This window comes from Podarcis vaucheri, assembly GCF_965113315.1.
Source record: "Podarcis vaucheri genome assembly, chromosome: 3".
Lineage (NCBI taxonomy): Eukaryota > Metazoa > Chordata > Lepidosauria > Squamata > Lacertidae > Podarcis > Podarcis vaucheri.
In genome coordinates, this window is record NC_138761.1 from 42,029,911 (window position 1) to 42,057,709 (window position 27,799).

Here is a 27,799-nt window from a genome sequence, read left to right on the forward strand (position 1 = left end):
CAGATTATGAATCTACCGCTCTTAACCACTACACCACACTGGCTCTCTTAATTCAATACTCTTAATACTTAATTCAAGCATTTTAGAGTGTGCTCCCTAGAGTGTACTCCTAATCCTTCCTTTTGGGTTTGGCCCAATGGTCACACAATGTCAGGTAATGGACAGGTGGGTGTGGTTGGGGACAAACCGCATCACAGAACAAAAGTTGAAGCCTTGTGTTCCCTACCACTGTCTTGGGGCTTCCTGCTGCATTTCCCATGCATATGCAGTTTCCCTCTTAGGACTGTGCTAGGCAGAGGCTTTGCTTTTTTGAATAGGAAATTGATTTTAAACATATATATGCACAGATATTACATAAATTATTTTGCAGAGGTTGGTGTTTTAATGCAACGAAGAAAAACACAAGTGATATCTATGGAGTTGCAAAGCAGCGGAAAGTAGCTTCTATGTGTTTCTGGCCTACAACATTGCTGACATCTCATAACCTGGCGCATAACGGAGGAAACGCAAGGATACTGACCATACAGAGGGCTTTCTCGGTAGTGGGACCTACCCTGTGGAATGCCCTCCCATCAGATGTTAAAGAGATGAGTAATTATATAACATTTAGGAAACATCTGAAGGCAGCCCTGTATAGGGAAGCTTTTAAAAGGTTTAATGTTTGATTATGTTTTTATATATGCTGGAAGATGGGCAGGGTACAAACAAGTTGTTGTTATTATACATACCTTGTTTTGGATACCTGGTCTTCAGAAGGAAGGAATGGATTGTTGACGGTTGCAGATGAAGTGTTACCAAAGGCAGTGAGCCCAAGTAATTTAATCTGAGATAGTCCCAACGTACTAGCATCTCGTGGGCGGTGAAGGCGAAGACAAACGGCGGAGGCAACTTCAGCTTTTACAAGCTGTATTTTTATGTACGTAAGACCACTTGTGATAACAGGCGTAGACAAAGGTAACATGTTCACCCCATCTGCACTAATTTCAACAGATACTGACGAAGGACATGCTGTAGAGACAGGCAGGCAAACCATACAGTTACTTAGATTTGTGTTATAAATTTGAAGGCATCAAGTTCATTACTTTTAAATGTAAAGTAAAATTATTCAACACGTAAAACAATGTATGCTGCACACACTAGCACTACCTAAATAGTTGGTCAAATAACCAGAAGAGAGGCAACCCTGGACTTAATAAGAAGTGGCATCCAGGACCTGGTGCAAAAGAGACCATTTGATTCTTACCTGTAAAAGAGATTTCTTAATGCATGTAGGAGATTGTTTTAAAATGGGCATTCTTTATTAAAAAAATAAAAATAAAATGGGCATTCTTGCTCCACCCAGTGGTACTAGGCTGTAATTTTTGCCTGTTACCACTAGGTGGAGCAAGAATACTGATTTTAAGATCATCTTCACAAGCATAAGTGAACATTAGTGTTGAACTGATTGGAAACAGGGACGACAGTGCTATCAAATTCAACAAATGGTTAAGTGAGCAATTGTCAAGGGAGTCCAACGTCAAAAGAAAAGAAGTACAAAAAAGAAGTGGGCTAGTGAAAATGATGAAAGGAAAAACCAAGAAGTCAAATAAATAAATAAATAAGCCAAATCTCTCCAGAAAGCATGAGGATTATTCAAAACTACAGTCAACAGATGCTCAGCTAGAATGTATACTGCAGATCAGGAAAGCTACCACCAAGACTAAGAAGACCAAAAGGACTATGATCCAATGTTATCTAGTAAAGCTGATAGGTGGGATAGTCAGAACATATGGAAGGAAGTACTTCTTCTCATGGCACATCTATGGAGTTCACTGCCATTTATATGGCTTTTAATGGGAAATAGCCTTATCCTCAGTCCATAGATTTGTGCATCAAGGGTTAAGTGTCTAGTTTGCTATATGCTACCTCCAGGTTCAGAGAAACTATGTCTCTGAATACCCGTGCCAAGCAACAAGTCCTGCTTGTAGGCGTTACATGGGCATCTGGCTGCCCACTGTGGGAAGCAGGATGCTGGGTGAGACAGGCCTTTGGTCTGATGCAGGAAGGCTTTTCTTATGTCATTTAACAATCCTGCTTAACAAATAGTAGCAAGTCACCCATTAAATAAAACATTTCTACAAGGCACAAGCATTCTATAGTAAACTACAGCACAGGTCTTAGCCAAACTGCAAAGGTAACTAGTGTATCGAAAAGATCATCTAGTTGGTACAACATGCAACTTGCCGTTTTCTTTGCAACTGCTGCATTCATTCATTGAGGTCTTATGCACATTGTACCCCCTTAGCATGAAGCTTTGTACCAACAAGGATAAGGCCTGTGTGATATGCTGAATAATTGGTTAGCGGAGGGAAAGGAAAGGGAGACTGAGATGCAGACTGATATTAAAAATTATAAAAAGCAATATGTTACAGTATTGGACAGAGAGAGCAAAGTGATTGTATCAGATATATTTACCAACTAGCCTTTTCTCAAATCTAGACAAAAAGCTTCAAAAACAAGGAATTCTATATTGGATTCAAGATTCCATAAAACACAAACTGTAGTTATACGGCCAACACAAATTTATTAAACCAAGATGTGAACTGTTTTGACTCATGTGAATATTGCCTTTGTGGACAGCATTCTTATTTAATGAAATAATTGATAATTAAATATTTAATTAAAAACACCCCCTTTATCCTACAAGATAAATTGTGTTCTCAAAATATACTTACTTGCAAGAGATGCAAGATGAGGCTGAATGTGTATTTCTTTTAACAACACTGCAGCTGGAAGATGAATTGTAAGGTCGCACCAAGCTTCCTCAGGCAAAAAGATGTAAGACCAGGCAGCAGACCGAGCTCTTCTGTGGGGTGGAGTCGCTTGTAGCAACACTTCGGCAGGCTGGGCTGTAGGACTGCTTGATGTGATTGAACCTTTAACAAACGAATGGCACGAATGTGTGAATGATTTCAAAATGAGAGATGGCAGAAACATACAAGTGTCAAGCTTGCGTACTGAGGTTATCTAAAACTATTTGAGGCTAACCACAACGCTCTGAATTTCCTTCAAACAAAGCCCTCAAATATACGGACGCGACAAAGTAACCCAAATCTAGTCCGGGGATGGTACTCACAAGACAGAGTTATAAAGAACTGGAAATTTCTCTTACACAAGCTGCAGAAACACGCCCCCCCCCCCCGGAAAAAGCAGACCAAAATCTTATACTATTTCAAACCAAAAGCAGATGATACAAGAAACATGGAAAGCCTGCACTCTCATGAATGGTCTTATACATAATATTTTTATAAGTAATTTAAATTTCAGTCACTATTATATATAAAAAATTTACTATTTGAATCAGCTGGGGATTCAGAATATACCACCTTCTACACCCGATTAACCATATGCATATCGTATTTACTAGTAAAATACTTAAAACAAAATGCGGCAATGTGGAGTGATCCTGCTCAGGACTTCAGCCCATAACATTTCAGTTATCTTCCCCTTGGTTTTCTCTCCCCAACCATCAGCCAGCATTCCATAGCCACTGAGCAAGCCTCCAGCAGCCCCATTTCCTGCCGTCCCTCTCCTCTCCACCTCATTCCCTGAACAGGTTATCCACTGGATGTGCTCATTCATCTCTTTTTAAGCAGATGTTGAATGACCATCTATCAGGGGTGCTTTAATTGAGATTCCTACATTGCATGGAGTTGACTAGATGACCGTTGGGGTGCTTTCCAACTCATATTCTATGATATGCTTTGGGATTTTTCTTCTTATTCTAGGATGGGTGGACCCTGCTGTGCCTGATTCCAGCTACAATAAAATCTGAAAATTTCTCTACAGATTTCTCAGGAGAGCTCTCACTTCTGCACCCACAGGGATATTTATATATAGCTTCACTGTGAACTAAGAAATGACTTATCCTGAAAAAATGAGATGATTCTCTATATGCCTTTATATCTATATGTTCCTGCCTTTATTTGCCTTTTCCAGCCAATCTCTGGAAAGGGGCTTTCTCCTAGTGCCTGGATTGTAGCTTTCCCCCTCTTAGTTAACTAACATCCCATGATCCCAATGGATTGTTTGGATTCTTCTATGACCCAGGTTTTTTTCAGTCTGAAGTTTTTCTGTACTGTTATCTGTTGATACCTGCCCCTTGTGTGGGGATGGTGCTATTTTGGCTACATTTGCAGGAGAACAGGAACACCTGAATCAGAAATAGAGGTTATTATTACTATAGCATCTGCAATGTCACTGAAAAACTAAGGGGGCTTCAACATGGCAGTCTTAAAATGGCACATAACATACCCAATGGTGCAAAGTTGTGGATTCCTTCTGCATTATCAGGTTCAGAAGCTAGCACTCTTGCTTTCAAACTACTATCTGTTGCCTTGCTAGGGCCTGAGTCTAGAAATTTCATAATAGTTGAAACCATGCTTCTTGCTGTGTTTACTATGGCTCTGGTACTTGTCACCATGTTATTGCAAATAAGCTGAACTCCTCCTATAATGAAACAGAAAGTTAATGAAGGTTACAGCATGACATGAAGCAAACAACAACAACAACAACAAAAACCCAAGTCCCTCTTTTTAAACAAGCAAGACACAACACTGCAAATTTGGTCCTCTAACTGGTTGTTATTGATGGAGTTCAGACACAATTCCAATTGCAATTACTATTGTTTCACTGAGAACCTAGAAATTAAGCAATTGTGGTGCACACACAAAGTGAAGTAAAGTAAAAGTAAAGGACCTCTGGACGGTTAAGTCCAGTCAAAGGCGACTCTGGGGTTGCGGCGCTCATCTTGCTTTCAGGCCAAGGGAGCCGGCATTTGTCCACAGACAGCTTTCCAGGTCATGTGGCCAGCATGACTAAACCGCTACTGGTGCACGGAGGACTGTGATGAGTGCCAGAGTGCACGGAAATGCCGTTTAATTGCCCGCTGCAGCGGTACCTATTTATATACTTGCACTGGCATGCTTTAGAACTGCAAGGTTGGCAGCAGCTGGGAAAGAGCAACGGGAGCTCACTCCGTCACAGGGATGCAAACCGCCGACCTTCTGATCAGCAAGCCCAAGAGGCTCAGTGGTTTACACATAGTTGTAGGCCAATATTGATATGTAAAATCAGATTCCATGTATGTAATTTGTATTGATATGTAAAGTGTAAAATCAGATGTAAGTCAGATTCCAAACAGCCATGCATAGAACCATGCATGCATACTGGGACCAACACAGGTGCCACAGCAGTCTCTTGAGCCGCACCCCCAAATTAACTCCTGATGGCCAGGGAACCTCTTCAACAGCATATGTTACTCGGTAGAGTTCCACAGACTGAGAGAGGGAGGGGAGAGAGAGTGAATATTCTCACACACAAGGCTGTTTTTATCCCAACCTTAGTAATCTTCTAGACAGATTTTCCCAGGGAAAAGACTCACCCATATCATGAAATGCTTTCAGTGCCTCACTGGTATCCAGCACTCTTAAGATGAACCACAGCAGTGGTTCAGACAACTGGCAAGTGGCAAGAGAACCCTGGTGGAAATGCAAAGAATCATATAGTTTTAAATAAACATGATTATACTATTTTGATTTTTTTGACAGAAATTGCTTCCAAATGATCAGACTTTTATAGTTTATTTCTTCATACTAAAAGGGAACAATGCATGCCGCCCACTTTTTTCAAACCAAACATTAAGCAATAGGTGATGGAACATTCAATTGTAATGCCTGATCAATATACTAATGAGATGAGAAAATTACGACCAATTATTTGACTAGCACTGCAGCAGCAGTGAAACAAAGAAATCTAATAATACCTGTCTTGACCTTAAAAAAGCATGTAAAAAAATCTACTAATGAAGTAAAATTATTTAATAAAACCAAAAGCAAATCCAAAAACTAGTTAATACTTGCATGCTGATCCAGGATTTAGGGAGTTCTCCATTTTTAATCACAAAGATTAACAGAGATTCCAAAAATTACTATCAGCTGCCAAATTAGCCAAGCTAATCAGTCATCCAAATATTTAGATAGTTTTACTTTTATTGACTACGCCACGTCTGGGGGAACCCAGTCAGATGTGCAGCAAATAAATATTATTTTTTCAAAGAAATCATAAGGAAATTTAAAAACAATGTTAAAACAGAACAAAATACTACTAAAACTGGCATGAGCTAACGTAAGAAACCCCCTGCTGTAAACAGGCCATTAAAAGCAGAAGAATAGCTATCCATCAACCCATATCCCCAACAGATCAAATTACATAATATGGACTCCAGTGCATCACAAGCAGATAAAAGGTGCTTGCAGAACGGCTTTAGAATATTCAGGTAGATCTAGTCCTGCCACATGTTGCACAGAAGGCAAAAAGCCGAAATGGCCATAGACCAATCAATCTGTTTCAGGTTTTAGAGAAAATTCCTTTGCACTCTCAATATGATGCTCAGTCATGCACATGAGCAGTAGAGCCAGCGAGTCATCCAAAAACACTTTTTACAGTGCAGCACCACACTACTAATAAACTGCTATTAGTTGTGGGTCTTCTTCTGCTTCCTCTGGGGCATTAAGATTAGATAGGGAAGTCCTTCCACAGAGATTGAAATGGCTTCATGCAGCACAGTGTAAAATAATTAAGTCAACGAACATGTAGAGGAAAACCAAAAAATATACAATATCCCATTTCACCAGAGCTTGCTTAAAGGATTATCAGTGCTTCCCTATCTCTACTACTCACACATCCAAGGATTGCATTTGCTCACTTTGTAGCCATTTGGAACTACATTCTGCAGCATGTTCAAAGCTGTTCTGGTAGCAGCATCCTGAGCCCACACAAAAGTTATGAAGAAGACACATTTGTCTACATCTAAATTGGCCTCAATCTAGTGATCTTCAGGACATGGAAGGAGAATTATCAGTTGGCAACACAGCTGGTCTTGACACAGCCTGCTGCACAAGAACACACACTGTATGCCACAGGAGGGAAGGGCTCCACAAGCAGCACACTCAGGAGCCTGGATTCAGTTGTCAACAACCTTGCATAGGAAATGCAAAAGACACTCAGGCCATTGGTCCATCTAACTCAGTATTGTCTACAATGACTGGAAGCAGCTCTCCAGGATTATAGATTCTCTCCCAGCCCAACCTAGAGGTCTTGGGTATTGAACCTGGAACTTTTGACACTCAGAGCATGTGCAATGACACTCTAAGTTGCATATGATATTGTACAATTGTATATACAGAGTTTCCAAATGCCTTAGGCAGGGACCGGATCAGGCCCATTCAACGCAATTACAAAGTAATATTTGAAACACTTACTTGTCTCCCCATATACCCACAGGCCATGTAGGTAAGAATTGGCTGAAGCATCACCTGCACCGTAGTCGCTTTTTTACTGAGTGTTGTTAGGATGGTAAACAATCCATCTCCAACCGAAATGGCATCCAATCCACCGTGAAAATTCTCGTGTTTTGTAAGATGTAAACCACTTGCACCTAGGAGCAATTAAATAGATTCCTATCAGCTTGAGGGACTAAAACAACCCTTGCTAAACATTGAAGATAAGCTTTGCCCCCACTTAATCTTGGGTGCCCTTTAAACTATTGCAAATAGAATATATACTGTAAAATCTATTGCCCAAGAAGTGCATATCATATAAATAACCCTCTGACAGCATAATATTAACAAATCATGTAATTCTGTTGAGACTTTGGGTATATTTGAAAGCAAGAAAGGGGTTATTTGGCCTTATCTAGAAATATATTTGGGTTTACACCCCACCCCCCAAATTAGGAGACTAATTTCAATTCAGAAAAATTAAGCTACTGACAGAAGCATGATGCACTGAGAAATTGATGAGGCAAGTTTAACACTGGGATTTAAGGGCCCAAGTACTCACGTGAGTGCTCATGTACCAGATACTGATTTAGGATACAATAATTTTAATATAGGCCACTCCGTGCTGTGTTAAAATATTGCAAATTAAATCAAACATATCAAATTAAAGCCTTTAAATTAAAAGCCCAGAGCCACTAGGCTCTACAAATATAAGCAGGATCTGGTCCTATAATATGCTAGCATGGGAAACTGTCTAAGAACTGAGTGCAGACAACTGCTTTAAGCTTTTTAGCAAACAAGCCAGATATAAAAATAAGTACATTCACTATTAAAATACCTACCAATTATCATTGCCATAGCACTGCTGTTACACTGGCCCAGAGCAGAAAGAATCTGGCTCATAATCTGCTGGTTAGCTAAGACTAGGTCAGCCACATATGCTGTTGAGCCTTGAGTACTGCCACTGTTTCCATTGCTATCTTTTCCACCTGAAACCTTTTCTTCATCGGAAACGCTGTCCGTAGTGCTGCTGGCCATTTGAGCCCGAGCGCTATATTCTCTGTTGCTTGAAAGTGGCAGCTGCACTAGGATGTTGACCAGCTTGAGCAAATCGAACATGAGCTGATCCCTCGTCATCTCTCCACAGACTGCTTTGGCATCCCCTGGCCGGATGATATTAGCAAAAAGCCCTCCAAAACATGCTCTAGCACCCACTGAACTGTCGGACCCACTGCGAGACATAACTTTGTCAGCACACGTAATGTAATGGTGCACAAGAAATGTGATGGATTCAATAACAGCAGAAATGGTGCTCACTGAGACAACTTCAAAATTCTGCTCAAGGGTAAATTCCAGAAGCTTCACTTGTGCATCCAGAGGCCCCTGGCCAGCCTGGAAAGCACCCCTAGAAGGGAAGGAAATTCAAATTAGGATTATTTTCGCTCATGAAAACCAACAATTTACGCACATTGAAATTGTGCATGTAACAAATGGTTGCCCGTTCTTCCTGTTTGCTTTTCCAATTCCTATGGTTGTATTTTTTTATTACTTCAGAATCTTTCTAGAGATTAGAAGGTAGGGTATACATTTTTACATAGATAAAAATAGTAAGTGCAACTCCTGATCAGAAGAAGAGAAGAGTTTGGATTTGATATCCCGCTTTATCACTACCCAAAGGAGTCTCAAAGTGGCTCACATTCTCCTTTCCCTTCCTCCCCCACAACAAACACTCTGTGAGGTGAGTGGGGCTGAGAGACTTCAAAGAAGTGTGACTGGCCCAAGGTCACCCAGCAGCTGCATGTGGAGGAGGAACTGATCACATGCAGTTCATGCTGCTCTCTCCTTCTAGGGTCAGTAACAGTGGTTGAGAGTGTTGGATTAGGTACTGAGAGACCAGGGTCCAAATCCTAACTAGCCATGAAGCTTTCTGGGTAATCTTGAAGCCGTGTCACCATCTTTCAACCTAACCTACCTCAAAAGGCTGACCTCATTGGAGGCAAGGTGTGATATCATTGTAATAATAAGTAAAAAGAAAGAGCATAGTCCCTTCCACCTCTACAATTCTGTGAAATGCTGAAAATCTGACAGTAAAAAATTATCTTGTTTCTTATTATAAATTTAGATTTCAACTAGAGATGCGAAGACTTGGAAAAAAACCTGGGAAAAGTGTGTGTTGGGGGGGGGGAACTTGGAAAAATTGGGACAACAGAGTGGGGGGTGGGGAATCCAATCCACCCCAGACCTTCACACCTTTAATTTTAACCCAACTTTGAACCTTAAATAAAAGTATTTATAATAATCAAAAGTTTACCTCTCCGTTGAAAGAATATGTATTAATTTTAATAAAAATTCACTGAACATCTGAGGGCATGTTGAAGAAAGGTGCACTTGTAAACGAGTAAGAAATTCTTGCATAGCTTGAGTAGCTGTTGGACCAACCTAGGGGGAGGGAAAGATTAAAAAAGGTATTTTGATTATGTTCTGAAGAATGGCATTTTCTGAAACAGTTCCCAAGCCCTTGTCATTATAGATGGCTAGATAAAGAGTCTTACAAGCTCAATCAGAACTGAGGCTGGTGACAGTGCTATCCCACTTTCAGTGGAACATGCACTCTATGCTCCACATGACTAATAACCTGTGATGAGATAGTGGAGCACATGAGAAATCCTTTCCCACTGTGTCTTCGAGAAAAGGCCTGAAAGGGGGGGGGGGAGCCTGCCAAATGTTCATAGGCAGTCCTTGAGAGCTGGAACCCTGCACATGCTAACTCCTTCTTAAGATTCACATGTACATGGTGGAAGGCAGTAAATAGTTTTATAGTATTGACAAAGCTGGCACACAGTTATTATGATTAAGAAACAGACAAGTAGAGAATGCTGACAGGAAGCAATCAGTCTTCAATCATTCAGTGTTATTTCACACACAAGCTTTTCACCATCCTTAGGTGAGCTGAATGCCACCAACATTTGTTTACAGCAAATAAAAATAATACCTGTGGACTATGTTGATTTGTTCCATGAGGGTTGGTTCCCGAAAGAAACTTCACTAAAACATGAATGAGGTTGGAATCTGACACCAACAGTTGGGCAGTACTTTCCTGAGATGTAATGGCACTGCTGGGACCAGCTGTAAGACAAAGGTTTTAAAAAGTAAAATTCCCAAATAGCTACAGAAAAGGCCGTGCTCTGTATCGTCTTATAGCACCAGACAAAGGTTTAGTCAAAGTTTCTGTGGAAATGTTTATCCAAAAACTGTTTAGATTTTGTTGTCGTTCTAACTCATGTGGCTGAGCCTGTGAGTGTTCCAACCTTTCCTGTTTCATCCTTTATTTTGAGCTTTTGAATAATAAATTTTCATTTCATTTCTCTTTCATACTCTATTTTTGTAAGGAAAAATGCTGCTGGGCTGCAGTTTGCATGGCCGCCGATACGAGCTGCAGGGTGACTACAGAACTACAGGCAGATGCCTCAGGCAGCCAAGTGGGAGCAAGAAGGAGGTAACCAGCGGCAGGCAGGCGGGTAAATCAGCACAGTGTGGCTTTGCAAACCTTTCTGTTCTCCCTCTGTTGCTGGTTGGTTTGGGAGACAGGGTGCAAGGGAGTAGGCAACGGAGGAAGGGGGCAGGCAAGTGGCCAAGACACACCTTCCCATGCCCTTCCAGTCTCCCCTTTGTCTGCCCCTTACTTACAGAAGGAAAAGTGCATTTAAAAATGCACACTTTCTTCCGGCCGTGGCGCAAGAGCAGTGAAGGGCAGAAATACTTCCACATCTTCATTCCCCTTCTCATCACCAGTGGCAGCAGTGACAGGGGGATCTTCGGATTGGGGGTGGGCTGTGGGGGGGGGAGGTTTGAGCAAACTTGAGGGGATGGAGATTGGCAGTGGGGTGGCGGTTTTGGTTGGTAAGCTGCAATGGAAGAATTAGGATGGGTTAAAGGAAGCAGTGAGGGGGTGGGAGCTGAAGGGAGCGGGGGGGGGGCTGGCCATGGTACAAAGGTTGGCAGCGTTGGCAAGGGGTGAGTGGATTGGCAACCAAAGCAAACAGGAGCAGAGGCCCCCAGTTAATAAATTTCCAATTAACCTAAATTAATTTGTACTTCCCTATTTTTGAGCCCAAGGTGCTATCTGGCAGTTTCTAAATGCCAAGGGGTGATACTATGAATTGCGTTCTTCTACATTTAGAAGAATATTAAGGCTGTGTACTTTTGGCTGTTCTGGTGAAGGCAGTGGCTCTCACACATGCAGTCAAAGACTCTTGTCAAGAAGCTACTGGACCCATATCACTTCCCTGTTCACTCTTGGGCACAGATCCTGCCTGCAAGACAACCTCTACAACTTTCAGAGCCAAAGACAGGTCCATCAGCAAAGGAGATGAAGCTGCAGCTCTGTTGCTACTTATAGCCAAGCTGGTCCCAGGAGGAACAACAAATGCAATTAAGTAGGAAACTAGAAATTCCGTTACGGAACTTAAGTGGCCATTTTCAGGCTTGCAATGAGCTTCCGAGGCTGATATCTGCTACCCAGAGAAAATGAGTTAAATGGGTAACTCAGTGAAGATTTCTGCGCAAACGCACCTCTCCATCCACTTAAACAGCAAGTATGTTACGATCCCTGTATCTTCTTTGCACAAGGGAAAAAACCACCAAGTTTTTCACAATATAAAACATGGTTCCTTAAGTATTTAAATATCGAACTCAAACACCCCATGATACCCCATGAAGGCTTTTATTTTAAATTTGCTATTACTTATACTGCTACATAATGGACTGATAATGCTAGATAAGAGCCTCCTTGTTAAGTTTTTATTGACTTAGAACAGATGTGCTGGCATGTCTATCACTTACATTCAAACTAAATCAAACCAATTTAAAGATTTAGTATTTTTAAAAAATAAATCAAAATTATATTTTTAACATAGGCTTTAGAAGTGCAACATTCCAGAGGAACTTACAGTTGAATTGCATGTTCGTCATGAGGGTTAGACTATGGAGTACAAGGCACCATGTTCTCAGTAAGGTATTAGGATACCATGCCAGGACAGTCAGGAAGCTAGTTACTGATGCTGTAACAAATACACAGTTCAAAACACAACATATCACAAAAGAATAGTTGAAGGGGTTTTTTTAATTACTGGAAACTTCAGTTATGGGGGGAGAGGAGAATGGAAATATCTCTTTTTAGAAAGGCAAAAGCTGGCAAATATCTGGCTCTCTCAAGCTGGAGAATGCACTGAACCACCAATCTGAGTAATAAGCACATGGGTAGGAGATTAAACTGATGTGAGCAAGGCCAGATAAGAAATTTCACAGGTTCACCAGCACCCAAGAACAAAAATTAACTGCAAAACTCATCCACAGCAGAGAGCTGCCTAGCCTCAACTTTGCCATTTCTTTGCAGAATAAATTAAGGCGAAGATTATGTTGCCATGATTTTTTTGGCACCTTGCCTAGAAGACAAGAGGGCCCCAAGTGGTGGGAAGCTGCTGCAGACCTTCACAAGTACAGCACTACACCAATAGTGTAAAAATGCTGTCTTACACTATGAAGAAATACACACACACCGATGCTGCTTACCTTGATTTAAGGGAATGACAGGTGTCCGGTTGGCATTATACAAGAAAACATCAGTGCAGTTGTCTTTAGTCCCAGTGGACCCTGAATTCAGGCTTAATGTGAGCCATAACTGTAGAAGGGATTCGAGCTAGAGGATAATGGATAATCAGTTGTCATTTTCCAAACATATTTAGGAAAAGGTTATGGAACTCGGAAGTCAGGGATGTGCAATAAATGGGTAACTCAAGAAGTCCAACATTAATTTGTCTCCTGTGTTCTCTTGTAACACACTCCTACTATTGTAGGATGTATTTACTGCATTCTGTGTCATTTTGATCTTAAGTAAGCCAACAAGCATATGGTTGGCAAAAGGCAAAGAAAGAAGAGCCATCCCATTGATGTAACAGTAACTATAACAACCAGTTCAGTTTCTGGAAACTTAGTATGGTTTTTTAATAATAAAAAATCCAGCATTAGCAAGTTTCACTCTTCCGATGTTGTAAGCAAACCTATACAAACACCAGTTGAACAAGCTGCATTGCACTATTAAGCTAAAGAGTCTATCCGAAATTTCCTCAGCATCTGCAGACACAGCACACGTATTTTAGAAACACAAATTGCTTTTATAGTTTGCCACTGCAGGCATAAGCACACTGTCCAAAATGATAAAGCTTAGTTTCTTCTAAGGTTTTTCTAATATTGTGACCTCAAAGTGCAACAGTTATTGTTCAAAAATTATTTTTATATGCCTGTAATATAACAGCACAACAGTGGAAACTAAGCTCTGGATTAATTCTTCGCCCAACAGGAAACCTGCCAGCTCTGCACTATATTGCTTGCTCTAAGATGGAACAGTACAGCTATGAAAAGGTGTACCAAAAAGCAAGACCACCTAGCTATAAGGATCTGGAAATACACCTGAGGCAATTTTTGTGTGTGTAACTTAAACCAACATGTGATCAGACATACGGCCCTAACACCAGCAGAGAAGAATTAACTTACTAAAGGTATTGCACCCGTTAATGCATGTATATCATTCTCAGAAGCCAACAAAGAAAAACTCTCTACAAACAATTACATACCTGAACATGATGGACTTGTAGCATAGAGAACAGTTTGTTGAAGCATGCACTTAACATTGGTATGGAGGACAGCTGGATAATAAACTGGTTGTTCTGATTTGATGCATGCAGCCCCTGTAACAATGAATCATCTGTTCCACTCGGAGACTGAGTTACTGAAAGAAAACACACGCACCAAGGTAAGTTATTTTTAAATGAAAAAGAGAAACTGCATCTTTATCTTTGTCACCAAATACATTAATTTACTCTTTCACAATATGCAGAACAATTCCCCAGAATACAAACTGAATACAGTAATAAGATCTTTAAAAGGACAGCACATGAAGATACTTTGGGTTACACAACAGCTGTGGAAACAGAAGGCTACTTGCACAATAGGGCTTTCCCACCCTGGCCTCACTACCACAGCCCCCTGACCCACTACTAAGGGTCAGATGATTCTCAGAAATGGCCTGGCATGTGGCACATTGGCTGCAATGGAAGGCAGAATAAAAAAAAAAATCAAGCAGAAGCAGCTTTCACAAGTACAGTTCATGCAAATAGCTATTTTGGTCTTTGCCCTCTTTAAGGTGTGAGGGTGTGTATGCAACTGCTTATTTCCATATGACTAAAAAACCTCAACAAATTAATCAGATAATTAATCCCACTCACTTCTGAAAAATCACAGATGGTTAAAGGGCACAGGCCTGGTTATAGAGGAGTTTTCTCCCCTGGTGCCTAAAGATATGTTGTGCATGTGTCCTAAGCTAGTAAGGGTAGTTAAAGTGCTTTGCATTCTAGCTAGCTACCAGATAACTGAGCTTTTAGGATGTTGGCTAACGAGAAAAGATTACCGCAACGTTCAGAGATGTTTATTTTTAACTGTGCAAATTTACATGTAGGAGATGTGTTGGTTAATGCCTGCAGAATGGAATCAGCTTCCAGAGTAGACATCATTTTCAGCATCAGTTCTGCTTGTTGTTCAAGTCCAACCTCTAAGCGCGCATCTAAAGCTTTGGAAAGCAGCATAATGTCAGCATTTAAATTACAAATTTGTGACCTATTACACATTTAAACAGTAAACATTTTATCAAATGTTAACAGATCATCATAAAATGCTTAGGCCTATGGTACTGACTGTTTCTGTTGCTAGATATGGGGTTTGGTGTATGAACTGTGGTGTATGAAAAAAGTAGGACACATAATGCAGATAAGTAAAAGCAGGTTTTAAGTAAATCCAGAGACTTAGGTCAACAAAGTTAGGTGTCTGTCCTCAACCTACAACTGTTATTTTCAGGAGCAAGATTTAGTTCAATAATTTTTGGAACAAATACCAACTGAATGGGCCTTGCCTTTTTACTGAACACAACTGGGTTTTTACACTGTAGCCACAATACAGAGAACCACATGTCTAGCTCAATTTGTCCAGCAGGACACTGGACTTTCCCGAACCACCCCCTTTCCTCAATAATCCACAGGGCTTCTGGGAACTGGGGAACCTTCCAGTTTTCACTGTGTCACAGGTATGCCAAATATAGCTCTTTGGAAACATGCATTTGTATACCTTTAATTATATCTCAACAGTCTGGCATAGAACATTGCATAATTCAAATATCTAAATAATCATATTGTGACTGTCACATTAGCAAAAGCAACAACAGCTCCTCCAACAAGCCAAAAAGTACACAAGGTAAGATTATGGCTATTGCTTACCTTGAGAGACTGATACGCTCACAGTTTGTGACCCATTCTTCTCTGTTGTAACTGGTGGTTTTGCCACAGAGATTCCAACACCTCCAATGTAAGGGTTGTAATTATATGTACCGTAGTCAGCACCCCAGTAATCATACCATGTGCTGCTTATAGGCTTTATAAAATAAAATGAGATACAAATTTATTATTCAGATTATTTCTATTTAAAAAACCTACTTTTTTCTACTGCTACATTTTGAAGTAGGATTATAAATGGTACTTTAGAAGTTATAATAAATTGGAATAGCAACATGTTTTGCTAGGCACTGCAGAGAAGCAAATGACAGTAGTATCCTCTAAAGTGTTTTCAAATTAAGCCACAGTACAGAAAGAGAAGAAGAAAGCACCCAAATACATCATGATGAGAGGCTATGTTTCCAAATGCTGATGAATTTTTATTAAAAAGCCCAATGCATTTGAGCATTGAAGGAGGTATTTTCCAGGTATCTCTGAAAGTAGATGAAACTCCGAAAGACAGCCTTTTGGCAGAAACACCATGGGCATTTAATAAAAATTCACCAGCATCTTGAAACTTTCTCTTTCTCTGGCAGTTCATTCTGTATCACACATAAAAGACTAAGGAGATAACTTTGGGGAAAGTTGCACTGTGTTAAAGATATAAGCTTTTTTGAAAACTCATGCATGCCATACCTTGAAGACTTTCGCTGCAAGGGGATCTTTCTCTAAGTCAATATCTAAAGGATCAATATCGACTTCCATCAGGTCTTGTAGTAACTCAAGATCAATGTCTTTATCTTTTTCCAAAGATGACAGAGGTGGAGTACCTTTAGGTGATTCAAAGAGCTTAATACCACCATGCTCTGTAAAGGTTCATAACAGACAAAACTGGCAAAAGGCTGTGTAACTTAAGGGTCAACCAGTCTACCTAGCCCAGAACTCACATGAATGATTTCTAGAAGGTTTAACAGGCTCTGGTTTTCTACCCATCCTCTGTCACTATAGCTAGTGCACCAACCCCGCCCCCCGCAACCTTTGTTTCATCAAGGGGCATAAACTCTGAACTTGTTATTTACTCTAGAGATCTGGTGTACCACTGCAGCTGCCATGGGCAGGATCAAGTTATCAAATATTTAAGACTATATTAAAGAACCAAACAGTGTTTGAAACTCCCATTGTTCTAGGCGCATTTTGCGACAGGGAATTTCATTAGTGCGAGCCGTTTCTGAGCTCTGGGTGCAGTACTGTGCTTAAGATTTCAGTTTAAAACAGCAGAGTGGAAGGAAAGGAAGACCTTTTTCTGCCTCCCCACTTCCAGCTACTTTCTGAAGACTGGAGAAGAGACCGTGTGTGTGTGTGTGTGTGTGTGTGTGTGTGTAGTGTAGTTAAGAATATTAGGGGAGTGGGCAGGGGAAGGACTAGACCATGTGAAAAATGAACACAATATTTTAGCTGCAGTTCATTCATTTTTAGCTTTGTTATTCTTGTTATAAAAAAAGCACGCCTAAACATTCTGTTGCTGCGCCCATAACCTAGGTTTAAGGTGCCATTTAGCTCCTAGCTTTCATATCTCAGTTTCTAACACTGGAACCAGACTAGTAAAAGGGCATTTTTTGGACCTGCTATTTAAAACAGCAATATTCCAATACACAGAGTGTTAGGCATCTGTAAAACATCTGTCTCACAATGAATAACTTTGTTAATTTAAGTTACAGGTAATGATGTCCCGCTTGGGACATTGGCATGTCTTCTTGAACAATATGAGAAGAGACACAGGAGGCTGATGGGGGAAAGAGAGAATTGCCCTGGCTGATTTTGGGCGAGTCTACCACCCTCTGCACCTATTCTCATAAAGTCTAGAAGAGTCACATGACACTCTGGAGAGGCTTTCTGGGGATGCATGTGAGTCAGAAAACTTTACTTCCAGGAACCTCCTTAAGTTTATTTATAAGATCTAAGCCAATGCTTTTCATCTTTATTTGAATCACTGCAAACACTGTTTTAACTAAAAACACACACACAAACACAGTGGTGCCTCGCAAGACGAAATTAATCCGTTCCGCAAGTCTCTTCGTCTTGCGGTTTTTTTGTCTTGCGAAACATGGCTATTAGCGGCTTAGCGGCTATTAACGGCTTAGCGAAAAAGGAAACAAACTCACAAGAACTCGCAAGACGTTTCGTCTTGCGAAGCAAGCCCATAGGGAAATTCGTCTTGCGGAACGACTCAAAAAACAAAAAACTCTTTCGTCTTGCGCGGCATTCGTCTTGCAAGGTACCACTGCACTATTATTGACAGAACCAGTTTAGTTATTTGTTACCCTTTTTAAAATTCTGATTTTTTAAACTGCTTCTGAAATGGTGGTAAATCTATTGGTTAGATGGCAAAACTGTAGCAACAGCTTGGAAAAGGCTCATTACCCCTCTGCAAAGTATATATTTACCTGTGATGTCATGTGTCAAAGGCTCATCAATAGTTTCTACTAACTGAACTGCAGACTGCTGAAGAGCATCATCCGAGTCTGCAGCTGAAGCGCCTGCCTCTTCTCCCATTGCAGCTTCCTCCATGGCTTCAGCAGCTATAGGAGCCAACAATTCTCCTGAATATGCCAGAACACAATTAATTTACTGAAGTGGCCAAAGAAAAACAAACTGGTGCATATTGCTTGAATACTAGCATTACTCAATTCCATGTTCTGAACTAAGAAGGTTATCATTTCAACATAGATCAGAGAGCACAATAGCACTCAAAACTGACTATACAAGTTGCATTTGCTTTTATGCCCAATCTAACCTATCCAGAAAACTTGCAAGAAAACATACAATAATTCTGTCTACACAAGACAGCCCCAACAAGATCAGACCACGTGGTCAAGCAGGAATCTTATTTCTAAATGCTGATGTGGAGGGTGGAAGGCCTAGAATATCTCACAGCTGGAGACACAGACCACCCTTCTCCAAACCATCTTTGGGCCTCAGGATTGTCTGTCACTATCTGCTCCCCTCCCACTGTTTTCTACACCAGACAGGCTAGTTGCCATTTACTGAGGCAGCTGGATGCTACCACATGAGGGTTCTGCCAAACTGCTGGAAGTCAACTAGTCAATAAAGTTGTGGCTCATATTCACCCCATGTTAGTATGTTGGCTATTACATCTTCCATCCTCCCCACTGTATGCACTACTTTCATTCTGCTTGATAAGTATCTGGAGTTTCAACAAACCTGCTAGGATGTCTTGCAGCATACATGTCAGAGAATACTGAGCCCATGCTCCTCCCCAAGAGATATCACCTCTGTTAAAGTCTGTCCCAACCAGAAGCAACAGTAGCCTTTCCAGCTGAGCTTCGTTCACAATTTCACACAAATGAATTGTAGGTCTTGTAGCATTGGCAATTCTAGCAAGAACCTGGAATGGAATTTCAGAAATGAAAGGTTGCATGCATAATTCTACCCGCAAATGTTTGCTTGCAACCATTTATTTATTATGCCAAATTTATAACCCATTTTTCTTCTCTGAAGGGAGCCAAGGGCAGCTATGGGGTATAACATTTCTACAAAAGTAAGACCTGAATGACTATAATGGATGGAGCCTCAGGTATACAGCCTAGTATAACTCAAAGGGACTCTCTCGCTGGAAATCTATGCAACAGCTTCAAGACAGGTAAACAGTCAATATCAGGAATGGCTTACCCAATTATGTTTGTCATAAAAATAAACGTTGCTATTAGTCTTGTATCTTGGAAAATGTATGATTTAAGAAATACACAAGTATTGCATAAACTAGAAAATATGGTCATATATATTATAGTGGAAGATGCATTCAGCAGAGTAAGCTGTACAGGATAAATGCATAACACTTCTGGCATGACATCTCATGAAGATGCCCTCCTTCCCGCCTAGTTGGAGCTAGTTGTGAGGAAAGAAGTCTCTGTCCTAAGGGAGCCCTCCTTTCTATTTCTGAATATCCATTATTTTCCATTTTATCTCGGGAGCAGTTTTTAGGAGAAGATGGGTCTTAAGTGGGTATGGATGGATTGGCAAATGACTTAGCTCAGTGGGTAGAGCACAAGACTCTTAATCTCACAGCCCTGGGTTCAAGCCCCACATTGGGCAAGATTCCTACACTGCAGAGGGTTGCACTGGTTGACCCTCGTGGTCCCTCCCAACTCTACAATTCCATGATTCTATGACTAAGACTTGCATGAATGAAAGCCTTTCCACTAAGGCAAAGCCACAATCTGATATAACCCATTGTTTTTCCTTTCAGCATGAGTGCAGAGAGAAAAATGAAATGTTTGTTTTTACATGGACATATCAGGAAAAGGAGCAATGACACACACTTAGTTGAAGATTCACCATGTTTGAAAAAATACTTGCGTCTCCCAGATATCTTCCTTCTGTCATATAAAACATGCGCAGGCAATGGGCAATACCTAATTATGCCCATCCACAAGGAAAACAGATTTCCATGACAAAAGGAGACTTCCCCTCCCCCCTCCCTCCCTTCCTTGGATGACTATGCTATCAAGTAGGAAATAGCTCCTATTATTATTATTATTATTATTATTATTATTATTATTATTATTATCATTATTATTATTCCGCCCTATACCCAGGGGTCTCAGGGCGGTTCACAGAACAAACACCTAGTGTTTGAAGGCCAAAAACACAGAAGGCTTGTGGAAGTAGGTTGCTCTCCTCTTCCTCAAGCTTCAGTTAGTTCCCTGCCTTTGTCCAGAGCAGACAGGAACATAGGAAGCTGCCTTACATGGCTCTGGGCTGCTCTGATTTGCAGTAGGATTGTTCAGGTAATACAAAGAAGGATTCTTCATGAGTTACTCTTTCTGTTAAAGGTAAGGAAGCAGCTGCTGTGGCCTGGTTTCTTTTGTTCTATATGTTGCCTGTCCGATGCCAACGAGAGATGCTTTCCTGGCTTTGATATGAAGTGAACTGAAGCCTGAGGGAGTGGGGAAACACCAACTTCCTTCTAAGGAGAAATTCCCTTCAGGCGAGACCAACAGTCCCTTCCTTTGCAGTCTCCAATGCTCCCTAAACTCTTTTCTGAAGGGTTGGGGGACCCTCCAGAGCAGATGCGGGGCTGCAGTGGGGTTCTGCAAGCAAACATCCACTCACGCAGCACTGGATACCAACCTATTATTTTACACCATGGGATTTTTCTTTGGAAGATCATGCAATTGCAACAAAATGTGTAGGACTAGGACACTAAGTTTAGTTTTTGAAACCTTAGTTTGTCCATCAAATTATTTCCCTTTTGTTCTAAGGGGCTCGTGACAGTAAATGTTAGCTAATGTTATCCCCACGGTAACTTTGCAATGGAGATTAGGCTAGGAGGTGATAAACTTTATGGCTGAAATGAAGGCTTCAGGACTTGATATACAGGTGGCAACCATTTCACATGGGAGTTCCATTCCCACCCCCCACATGCATCAGCAGAGCATACTGTATATGTGTGCCCCATCCTGCCCCCGCCTCCATTCTGCCTTCTTCCGCATGTTGGTGTTGAGCATCAATTGGACGCGCCTAAAATTATCACCACCTGTACTGGTCTTCCCCTTACCGCACAGGATAATCATGTAATATACTGCATACCTTACATACAAACAGCAGTAGATCAGCATGACAAGTAAAATCCATCGACAAAAGAAAAAGTGCCAACTTTTGCACAACTGAAATACAGCGTTCATGTGCCAACGTAAATGGAAGGGGTTCAATTTCTGGAGTTTCCTTTGCAGTTGATACTTCGGTGTCTAATGTAGAACGAGGCCACTCTGCGGTCCGACGTAAACGAATCAGATCCTTAAAGTGCTGTGTGAGTCAAAAGCACAGAATGTGTTTGCAATTATCCAACTATTTTTTATTAAACAGAAGTTAATATGTTAACATGAAACAATACATAACGAGTTGAATCCAGACTGTCAGCTCCATGAATGGAGGCAACTCCCAATGGAGAAAAGGGGGAAGGAGATTTTGACCTTTCCCTACAGATGCAGGCATCATTCACATGCTGTTCCAGAAGACCCTGAAATACACACCCCTGGGCAGCCTGGGGTGTCCCCCCCAAAAAAAAAAATCACTGAAGATTGCTTCTTTCCACTTGTACCTAAAGAAGCATCCAGTTCCATTGCCGACAAGTCTGAATCCAGTCCGTTATTTAACAATTTCAAATATAATAATATACCTTTAAGAATACAAAACATCTCTAATTTCACTATTATAGTACTTCTAATAATAACAATAATAGAACATTATTTTTAATTGATCATTAAGGGTGAATAAGGCACTATCCTCAAACTTTTGTCAAAAGGAAATAAAGTGATTGTTATTCCACAAGGTAATTTTCATGGATCTACCTTCTCATATCTGCATATAGTAATTTCACTTTAGAAATGAACACTATGACTCATATTCCATAACATTAACAGGCTAATCATATTTTCCATTGTGATTCAACCGGCCATCAAGCAATCAGTAGCCATTCCTACATATGTATTCTCAAATCTATCCATTTAAGTCGTTGAGGAGAACTTGAAAAGGAAGCTACAGGATCACATATCCCTAAATATGTTAAAGACTAAAATGCCAGAACTTTCTTTCCCATGTGCCATTAGAATAGATATGTGATTCCTCACACTGCCAACACTTGTCCTGCACCAGATTCAAAACAGACTTTTGTTGAGTGAGGTATCACTGAGGTGGTACCTTAAAAGTAATTCTGTTTCAAATGCTCTGCTATAGGTTTCTTATCTATCCTCTTGCCAAGTCATTGTCTTTGCTTGGTATGTCCGAATTTCTTCACTGGCAGTTTGCATTTTTTTGGTGCAGAAGGTATTGATCTGATGTGTAGAGATCCTTCCTATTCTAATTGATTCAAGAGGGTTCTGGAAGCTTCTCTGTGCGTTACAAGCTGGAAGTTTAAAGCTAACAAGCAAGCTTCTATTCTGGCCTTCAGAGAAGCTGAACAGCTGGTTTAAACTGGTTCTGTTATCTCTTTCACTCAAGTTCATGCTGAATATAATAACAGGCCAGAAGAAGCTTGAGTTTTACTTTCTGTCTCTCTTTCCTTCTGGTGTGGTGTTCTGTACATGCTTAGGTGTTAAGGTTTTAACTTATTAAAACTTATATATTTAAGTCTGATTTCTTATGGACTGTGCTGATCCTGAAGATGTATTAGATTTGTGACCATTAAGCTCATTTGTCTTCAGTAGTAAAACTCTGCTGGACGAAGCTAATTGCCTCTGGTCTGTTTTTTGGGAATCCTGCAACGTGTTTAAGTTTTTACTCTGCTAACTATACGCTGGGATCTGCTCTGGATCAATATGAGTACAATTCATGACATTTACCATTTTTTTCTGATATGGCAGCAGACCATCAAGTTTGAATGCTAAGAAGGACTGTATTAAGGGGCGGGGGCGGGATGAGTAACTTATAGGCCTCCATCCATTACTAAATCTAATCAGCAATGACCAGCATGCCAAAGGTTTAGGAATAATGGAAGCTGTTATCTAACAGCATATGGAGGGCCACAGGTTAGTTCCCCTGGTATGCATTTACCACATTATCCTTCACTGGCCAAAATAGGAAGAATACCTTCTCTATTAGTTGGTGTTCTAACTAGGCCATGCTTCATGGTTAATACAACAACATCATCATGTAAAAATATCCAAACAGACTAGGGGTTGCATCCAAAGGTGCCAGTCATCCAATAGTGTGTCAGATAGTAAAACTTCTCTCAGCGTAACAAGAGTGGAAGCAATTTTCAACTATTTACTTTATCCCCTGCAGCCCCTCTGCACCCAATCTAAATCTTCTCTGGGAGGTCCACCAATCCTCCTGAGTACTTAAAGGGTGTCAGGGGGCTGTAAGGGGGAGGGTTGACTCCCTTCATGGTCTGCTGACAGAGACCTTACTGTAGGGATCAGAGGGGATCACCATGAGGAGTTATAAAATATACATCAAGCCATCGTGTCCACGATGAAAGCATTGTGTTGACTGGGTTTGATATATTGACGATAGTTTCTGATTAAATCCCATAAGATTCTACATTCCTGCCCTTTTCATGCCCTTTTGCCTCTGCTGCCCATTTCTCTTGTCACGTACACAGCCCAGTTGCTTAGCCAGGCAGGCATCCTGGGCCATAAAGATAGTGGGCAAGTTTCTTTGATGCATATTAATCTTAGGATGTTAATCTTAGGCCCAGGAAGCAGATCTCACATTAAGGGGATAATGGTCACTGTCCTCCTGGCCATCCTTCTTATCATGTGTACTGATTGTTTATGACCTCCGGGGTTGCCAGATGCTCTTATTTGTAGTTCTGTTCTTTGTTTACCCCAGAAATATTTGTGCTTAATCAGTTTTAGTAGTTTAACTTGTCCCCACGTGGGTTTGTGGAAATGCTCAGAAGAAATCTGATTGGTTCTTACGAACACTCTGTAAAAAGTTCTTTTGTGAATAAAACGGCCTGGGCTGGGGGCTGCAGAGATCGGACGGACAGGCACAGAGAGATACGATTATACACACCCTTCCCAGAGTCTTGCTGGTTCAAGTCTCTGTGTGTATTCTTATTAATCAGAGTTCAATCCTTCCTTTACTTTGCGAACGCAACACCTTACCAGCAGCTGAGTGACACTGCTGGATACAGCCCTATGAGTGTGCTGGTTCACCTTCACTACAACCTACGCATAAAGTGGTATCAACCTCCAATTCTTTCAAAAGGTCTTACTTTTTCATCTAGACATATTGCCCAATATGCCTATTATGTTAACCTGACAGTATATGCCAGGCACGTCCAACTCTATAGAGACTGCGATCTACTCCCAGTATAAGAAAACTGGCAGTGATCTACCTATTGTCATTGCCCATAGTTGTTGGCGTTTTTTTAGGGGGAGAGGCCAAAGTTGTTGAGCTTTTTGGGGGGAAGGGTTTAATTATATTGCTCATCCAACAGTCTGAACCCCTCCCTTCTTCCCCCACTCTGCTGCCGCAGATGAAGGCAGCGCCAATGGGACATAGTGCTGGGGGCGGGGTGTGTCACGATCGCTCAGGAACAACCAGGCAATCTCTTTTTTAACTACCGCAATCGGCCTGGAGAACCCTACAGATCTACCTGTCGATCCCAGTCAACTGGTTGGACATTGCTGGTATATACTGTAGAGATGGATATTCACCTTTCTGCTTCATCTTGTTTCAACCATATAGGGCAGACCCAGTCTCTCATAACTGCCAAAGTAGAAGTGTCTAAAATAGGGAAGCTAACTTCTCCGGGTATTTAGGGCCTCCTTGGCATTGTAAGGGCAGTTTTCTCCTCCTGTGTTAAGTTTCTACAAAGTATCTGCACACTTCCCAACTCACAAGGGGATAGAAAGAATCCTTCAATTCTTCATCTTCCACTAACACTGCATTAGCAAAATAAAAGTACACCCCAGATCTGAAGAACATACAGTGCATGGAGACAGCAGAAATCCATGAAGTTTGTAGGCTTGCATAACCCTTCAGGTGACTAAGTTATAACTGAACTACCTACTTCATGTGAAAGAATCCAATATGTCAGCAGCAGCAGGGAGATTTGCAGGTTGGAGAATTTTTTTTGTTAATATATGGTTTAGGCACTACTCGTAAATTTACAGAATTACTTACTACAGATAAGTTCTTAGTATTTCCCAGGTGATGCTGAAGCTGCTAATTTAGGCACATCCAAGAGATTAAAAGCTGCACCTCCTGAAATTGTGAGTGTATTCCTTTGAACAGCATACTTCTATGCTATATCACAACTGCTTTTGAAAGTCCCCCTCAGTTTCAAAAGCAGTTTGCTATGCGAACCAGGAAGGGAGGGGCCTGCTGTTTGAGATACGCAAAGCCAAACCCACGTTAGGCCACAATACACTGGGTTTTTAATAGCATGTTTGAAATCATCTTTGGCTGATTAATATTCTACAGCCTTTTAAATGTGTCTGTGGAAAAGGGGTGTTATTGTTTTGTTGCTTTGTTTTAATTATCTACTTGTTTTTATCCTCTATTTTATTTTTTGAACTGCCCTGAAATATTATGATGAAGGGAGGTATATAAATTTAACAAATAATTTAAAAATAACATTTAAATGCATCTAATCTTTGCATTATTCTATAAGCAGATTCATAAGTAGTGCTGCAGGTTATTTATCATAGGCCAACACCGTATTAGGTAAGTCTCCAAAATAGTTTTTATCATGAGGAACTAACAGGTGCCTATGTAAGAATTAAATGAGGAGCAGTTCCAAAACCAGATATACATCAGGTGATTGAATTAGCAAGCAGATTGGGCCTTGAGAGGCATAATGGAATGATTTTTGTAAAAAATGAACCTAGAACATATTTGAATTTGCAGAAACAGTTCTTTCTGCACAAGACAATAAGTATAATTGCAGAACATCATACCTTTGACGTGGCCTGTTTTAGTTTTGCCTGTTCTACTAAAAGTTTATAGGATGATCCTTTGTTGCTTTGTATTTTCTCTTTTTCCATCTGTTCCACCAAAGCCTTCTGTTTTGCTTTTAGTAAGTTAAGTTGCTAAAAGAAAATGTTAACAGACGTAATATGAAAATGTAAGCAATAAGATGCAAGATAGATATGCACTTTCATATGATGGTCAAGTTAAAGTTTTTAATTTTTAGTTTTTATATTTCCAAAACTTTAACAGACTGCCAACAGAACTGAACTATAAAACCAGTTCAAACAGCAGCTTTAAAGCTGCAGAAACTGGTGAGCCTTCACTGACTGCGAAAAGCAGTTGAGTATTTGTCATATACTTCTCTGTCCTCAAGGCCTAGAATTTTAGATGGCTGGACAGGGAATAGTTAAATAATTGCCATATGTAAACCAGTGGTTTCTAAACGTTTTTGCCACATTCCTCCCACCAAAGTTTCAGATTCATGTGAGCTCCTGTTCTCCCCAAGTGGTGGAAATCTACTCCACCCTGCAGAGCACACATAGGATCTCCTCAGGTCCCTTGTCTGCAATTATTGTATTGTCAATATTTGCCACACTTGCACAACTTTCAGATAGGTTCATGGTTGCTGTGGGAAAGCCAGGCACCTGGAATTTCCTCCAACTTGTCCCTTTGCCTCAGTGATCTCCGGCTATATGTTTGCTCACTTGCAAAACCCTACCCCACGGTGTACAAAATCAGGAAATCACACCTCAAAATCAAAACAGGGTTATCAATCATAACAGAAATCTCAAAAGCACTACTATGAACTGGAAGTTACCTGTTTGTGATGAACAAGCTGCTTTCTGATCTTTCTGGAATATAATCTATCTAAACTACTGTTGCCTTTTGAAGACCTATTGAGGCTTTGTGTGTGTAGATTATTATTAATGAAGCTCCACTGATTGCCTACAAGAAAAGAGTATGTTATTTAACAGTTGACAGAAAAAGCAAGATTTTTGACACGTACAAACCAAACACCCATTATGCATGTCTAGGACAGCAAAGATAACCAGTAATTTTCAGATTCTTTAACAACATGAGATCTATTATATATTATGCACATAAAACAAAGTGTTAAGATTAATCTACATAGACAACAGACCTAATCCAAAGCCTCCCACCCACCAACAGCATGATGAATCCCCATCTATGACATACGATAGATTTCCAGAGTGCATAATGGAGCCTTCAACTGCTGATCCTCAGACAGGTACACCACAAAGCACACAGTCATTTCTTCCAACAGAACAGTCGTAAGCACAAGTAACCTGCATGCACAACACTAGAAGGAACAGGGTCATGGGATCTACATATGCAGGTGGCATTCCCACTGGAACAAATGGTTGCATGTGCCATCAGAATCAGCTGTGCACATAGGTGCCAGCTCCATAGGGCCCTGGGTGCCCTAGCACCCAGAAAATTCCTCATGAAGGGGCCAGGCACCCACAAATTTCAGTGCCAGGGCCATGCACACTGCATGCCACCCACGGCCCCGGGCATGCACAGTCGCAGGGCCAAGCTGGCACTCCTGCTTGTGTATAGCTAAGGGCTGCCAAGAAAGGCGGTGGTACGGACTCCAATATGTCCTACAGAGACTCACCCTGCACATATTCCGAATTCTTATTTCTATTTTTCTTCTAGGAGTGGTATCCAACCAAGTACTTCCGCTAGCACAAGGAT

At 40.8% G+C, this 27,799-nt stretch overlaps 1 protein-coding gene across 9 annotated transcripts in view; it reads right to left on the reverse strand.

Moving 5' to 3' along the window:
- The window catches only part of BIRC6 (baculoviral IAP repeat containing 6), a 142,530-nt gene that overhangs the window by 65,493 nt on the left and 49,238 nt on the right, over window positions 1-27,799 (reverse strand). For 6 of the 9 annotated variants that reach the window (XM_082216209.1, XM_082216214.1, XM_082216210.1 and 3 more), the window contains 19 exons: window positions 26,898-27,025; window positions 26,068-26,199; window positions 21,248-21,463; window positions 18,860-19,043; window positions 18,082-18,237; window positions 16,334-16,503; window positions 15,644-15,797; window positions 14,827-14,943; window positions 13,952-14,106; window positions 12,891-13,017; window positions 12,269-12,379; window positions 10,312-10,445; window positions 9,631-9,758; window positions 8,162-8,724; window positions 7,302-7,477; window positions 5,423-5,519; window positions 4,294-4,488; window positions 2,715-2,915; window positions 729-1,008 (listed from right to left, as the gene is read on the reverse strand). In XM_082216209.1, the coding sequence (XP_082072335.1) occupies window positions 729-1,008; window positions 2,715-2,915; window positions 4,294-4,488; window positions 5,423-5,519; window positions 7,302-7,477; window positions 8,162-8,724; window positions 9,631-9,758; window positions 10,312-10,445; window positions 12,269-12,379; window positions 12,891-13,017; window positions 13,952-14,106; window positions 14,827-14,943; window positions 15,644-15,797; window positions 16,334-16,503; window positions 18,082-18,237; window positions 18,860-19,043; window positions 21,248-21,463; window positions 26,068-26,199; window positions 26,898-27,025 (3,424 nt within the window). The remainder of the gene's footprint in view (window positions 1-728; window positions 1,009-2,714; window positions 2,916-4,293; window positions 4,489-5,422; window positions 5,520-7,301; window positions 7,478-8,161; window positions 8,725-9,630; window positions 9,759-10,311; window positions 10,446-12,268; window positions 12,380-12,890; window positions 13,018-13,951; window positions 14,107-14,826; window positions 14,944-15,643; window positions 15,798-16,333; window positions 16,504-18,081; window positions 18,238-18,859; window positions 19,044-21,247; window positions 21,464-26,067; window positions 26,200-26,897; window positions 27,026-27,799) is intronic. The other 3 variants (XM_082216212.1, XM_082216211.1, XM_082216215.1) reach the window with 2 other exon arrangements.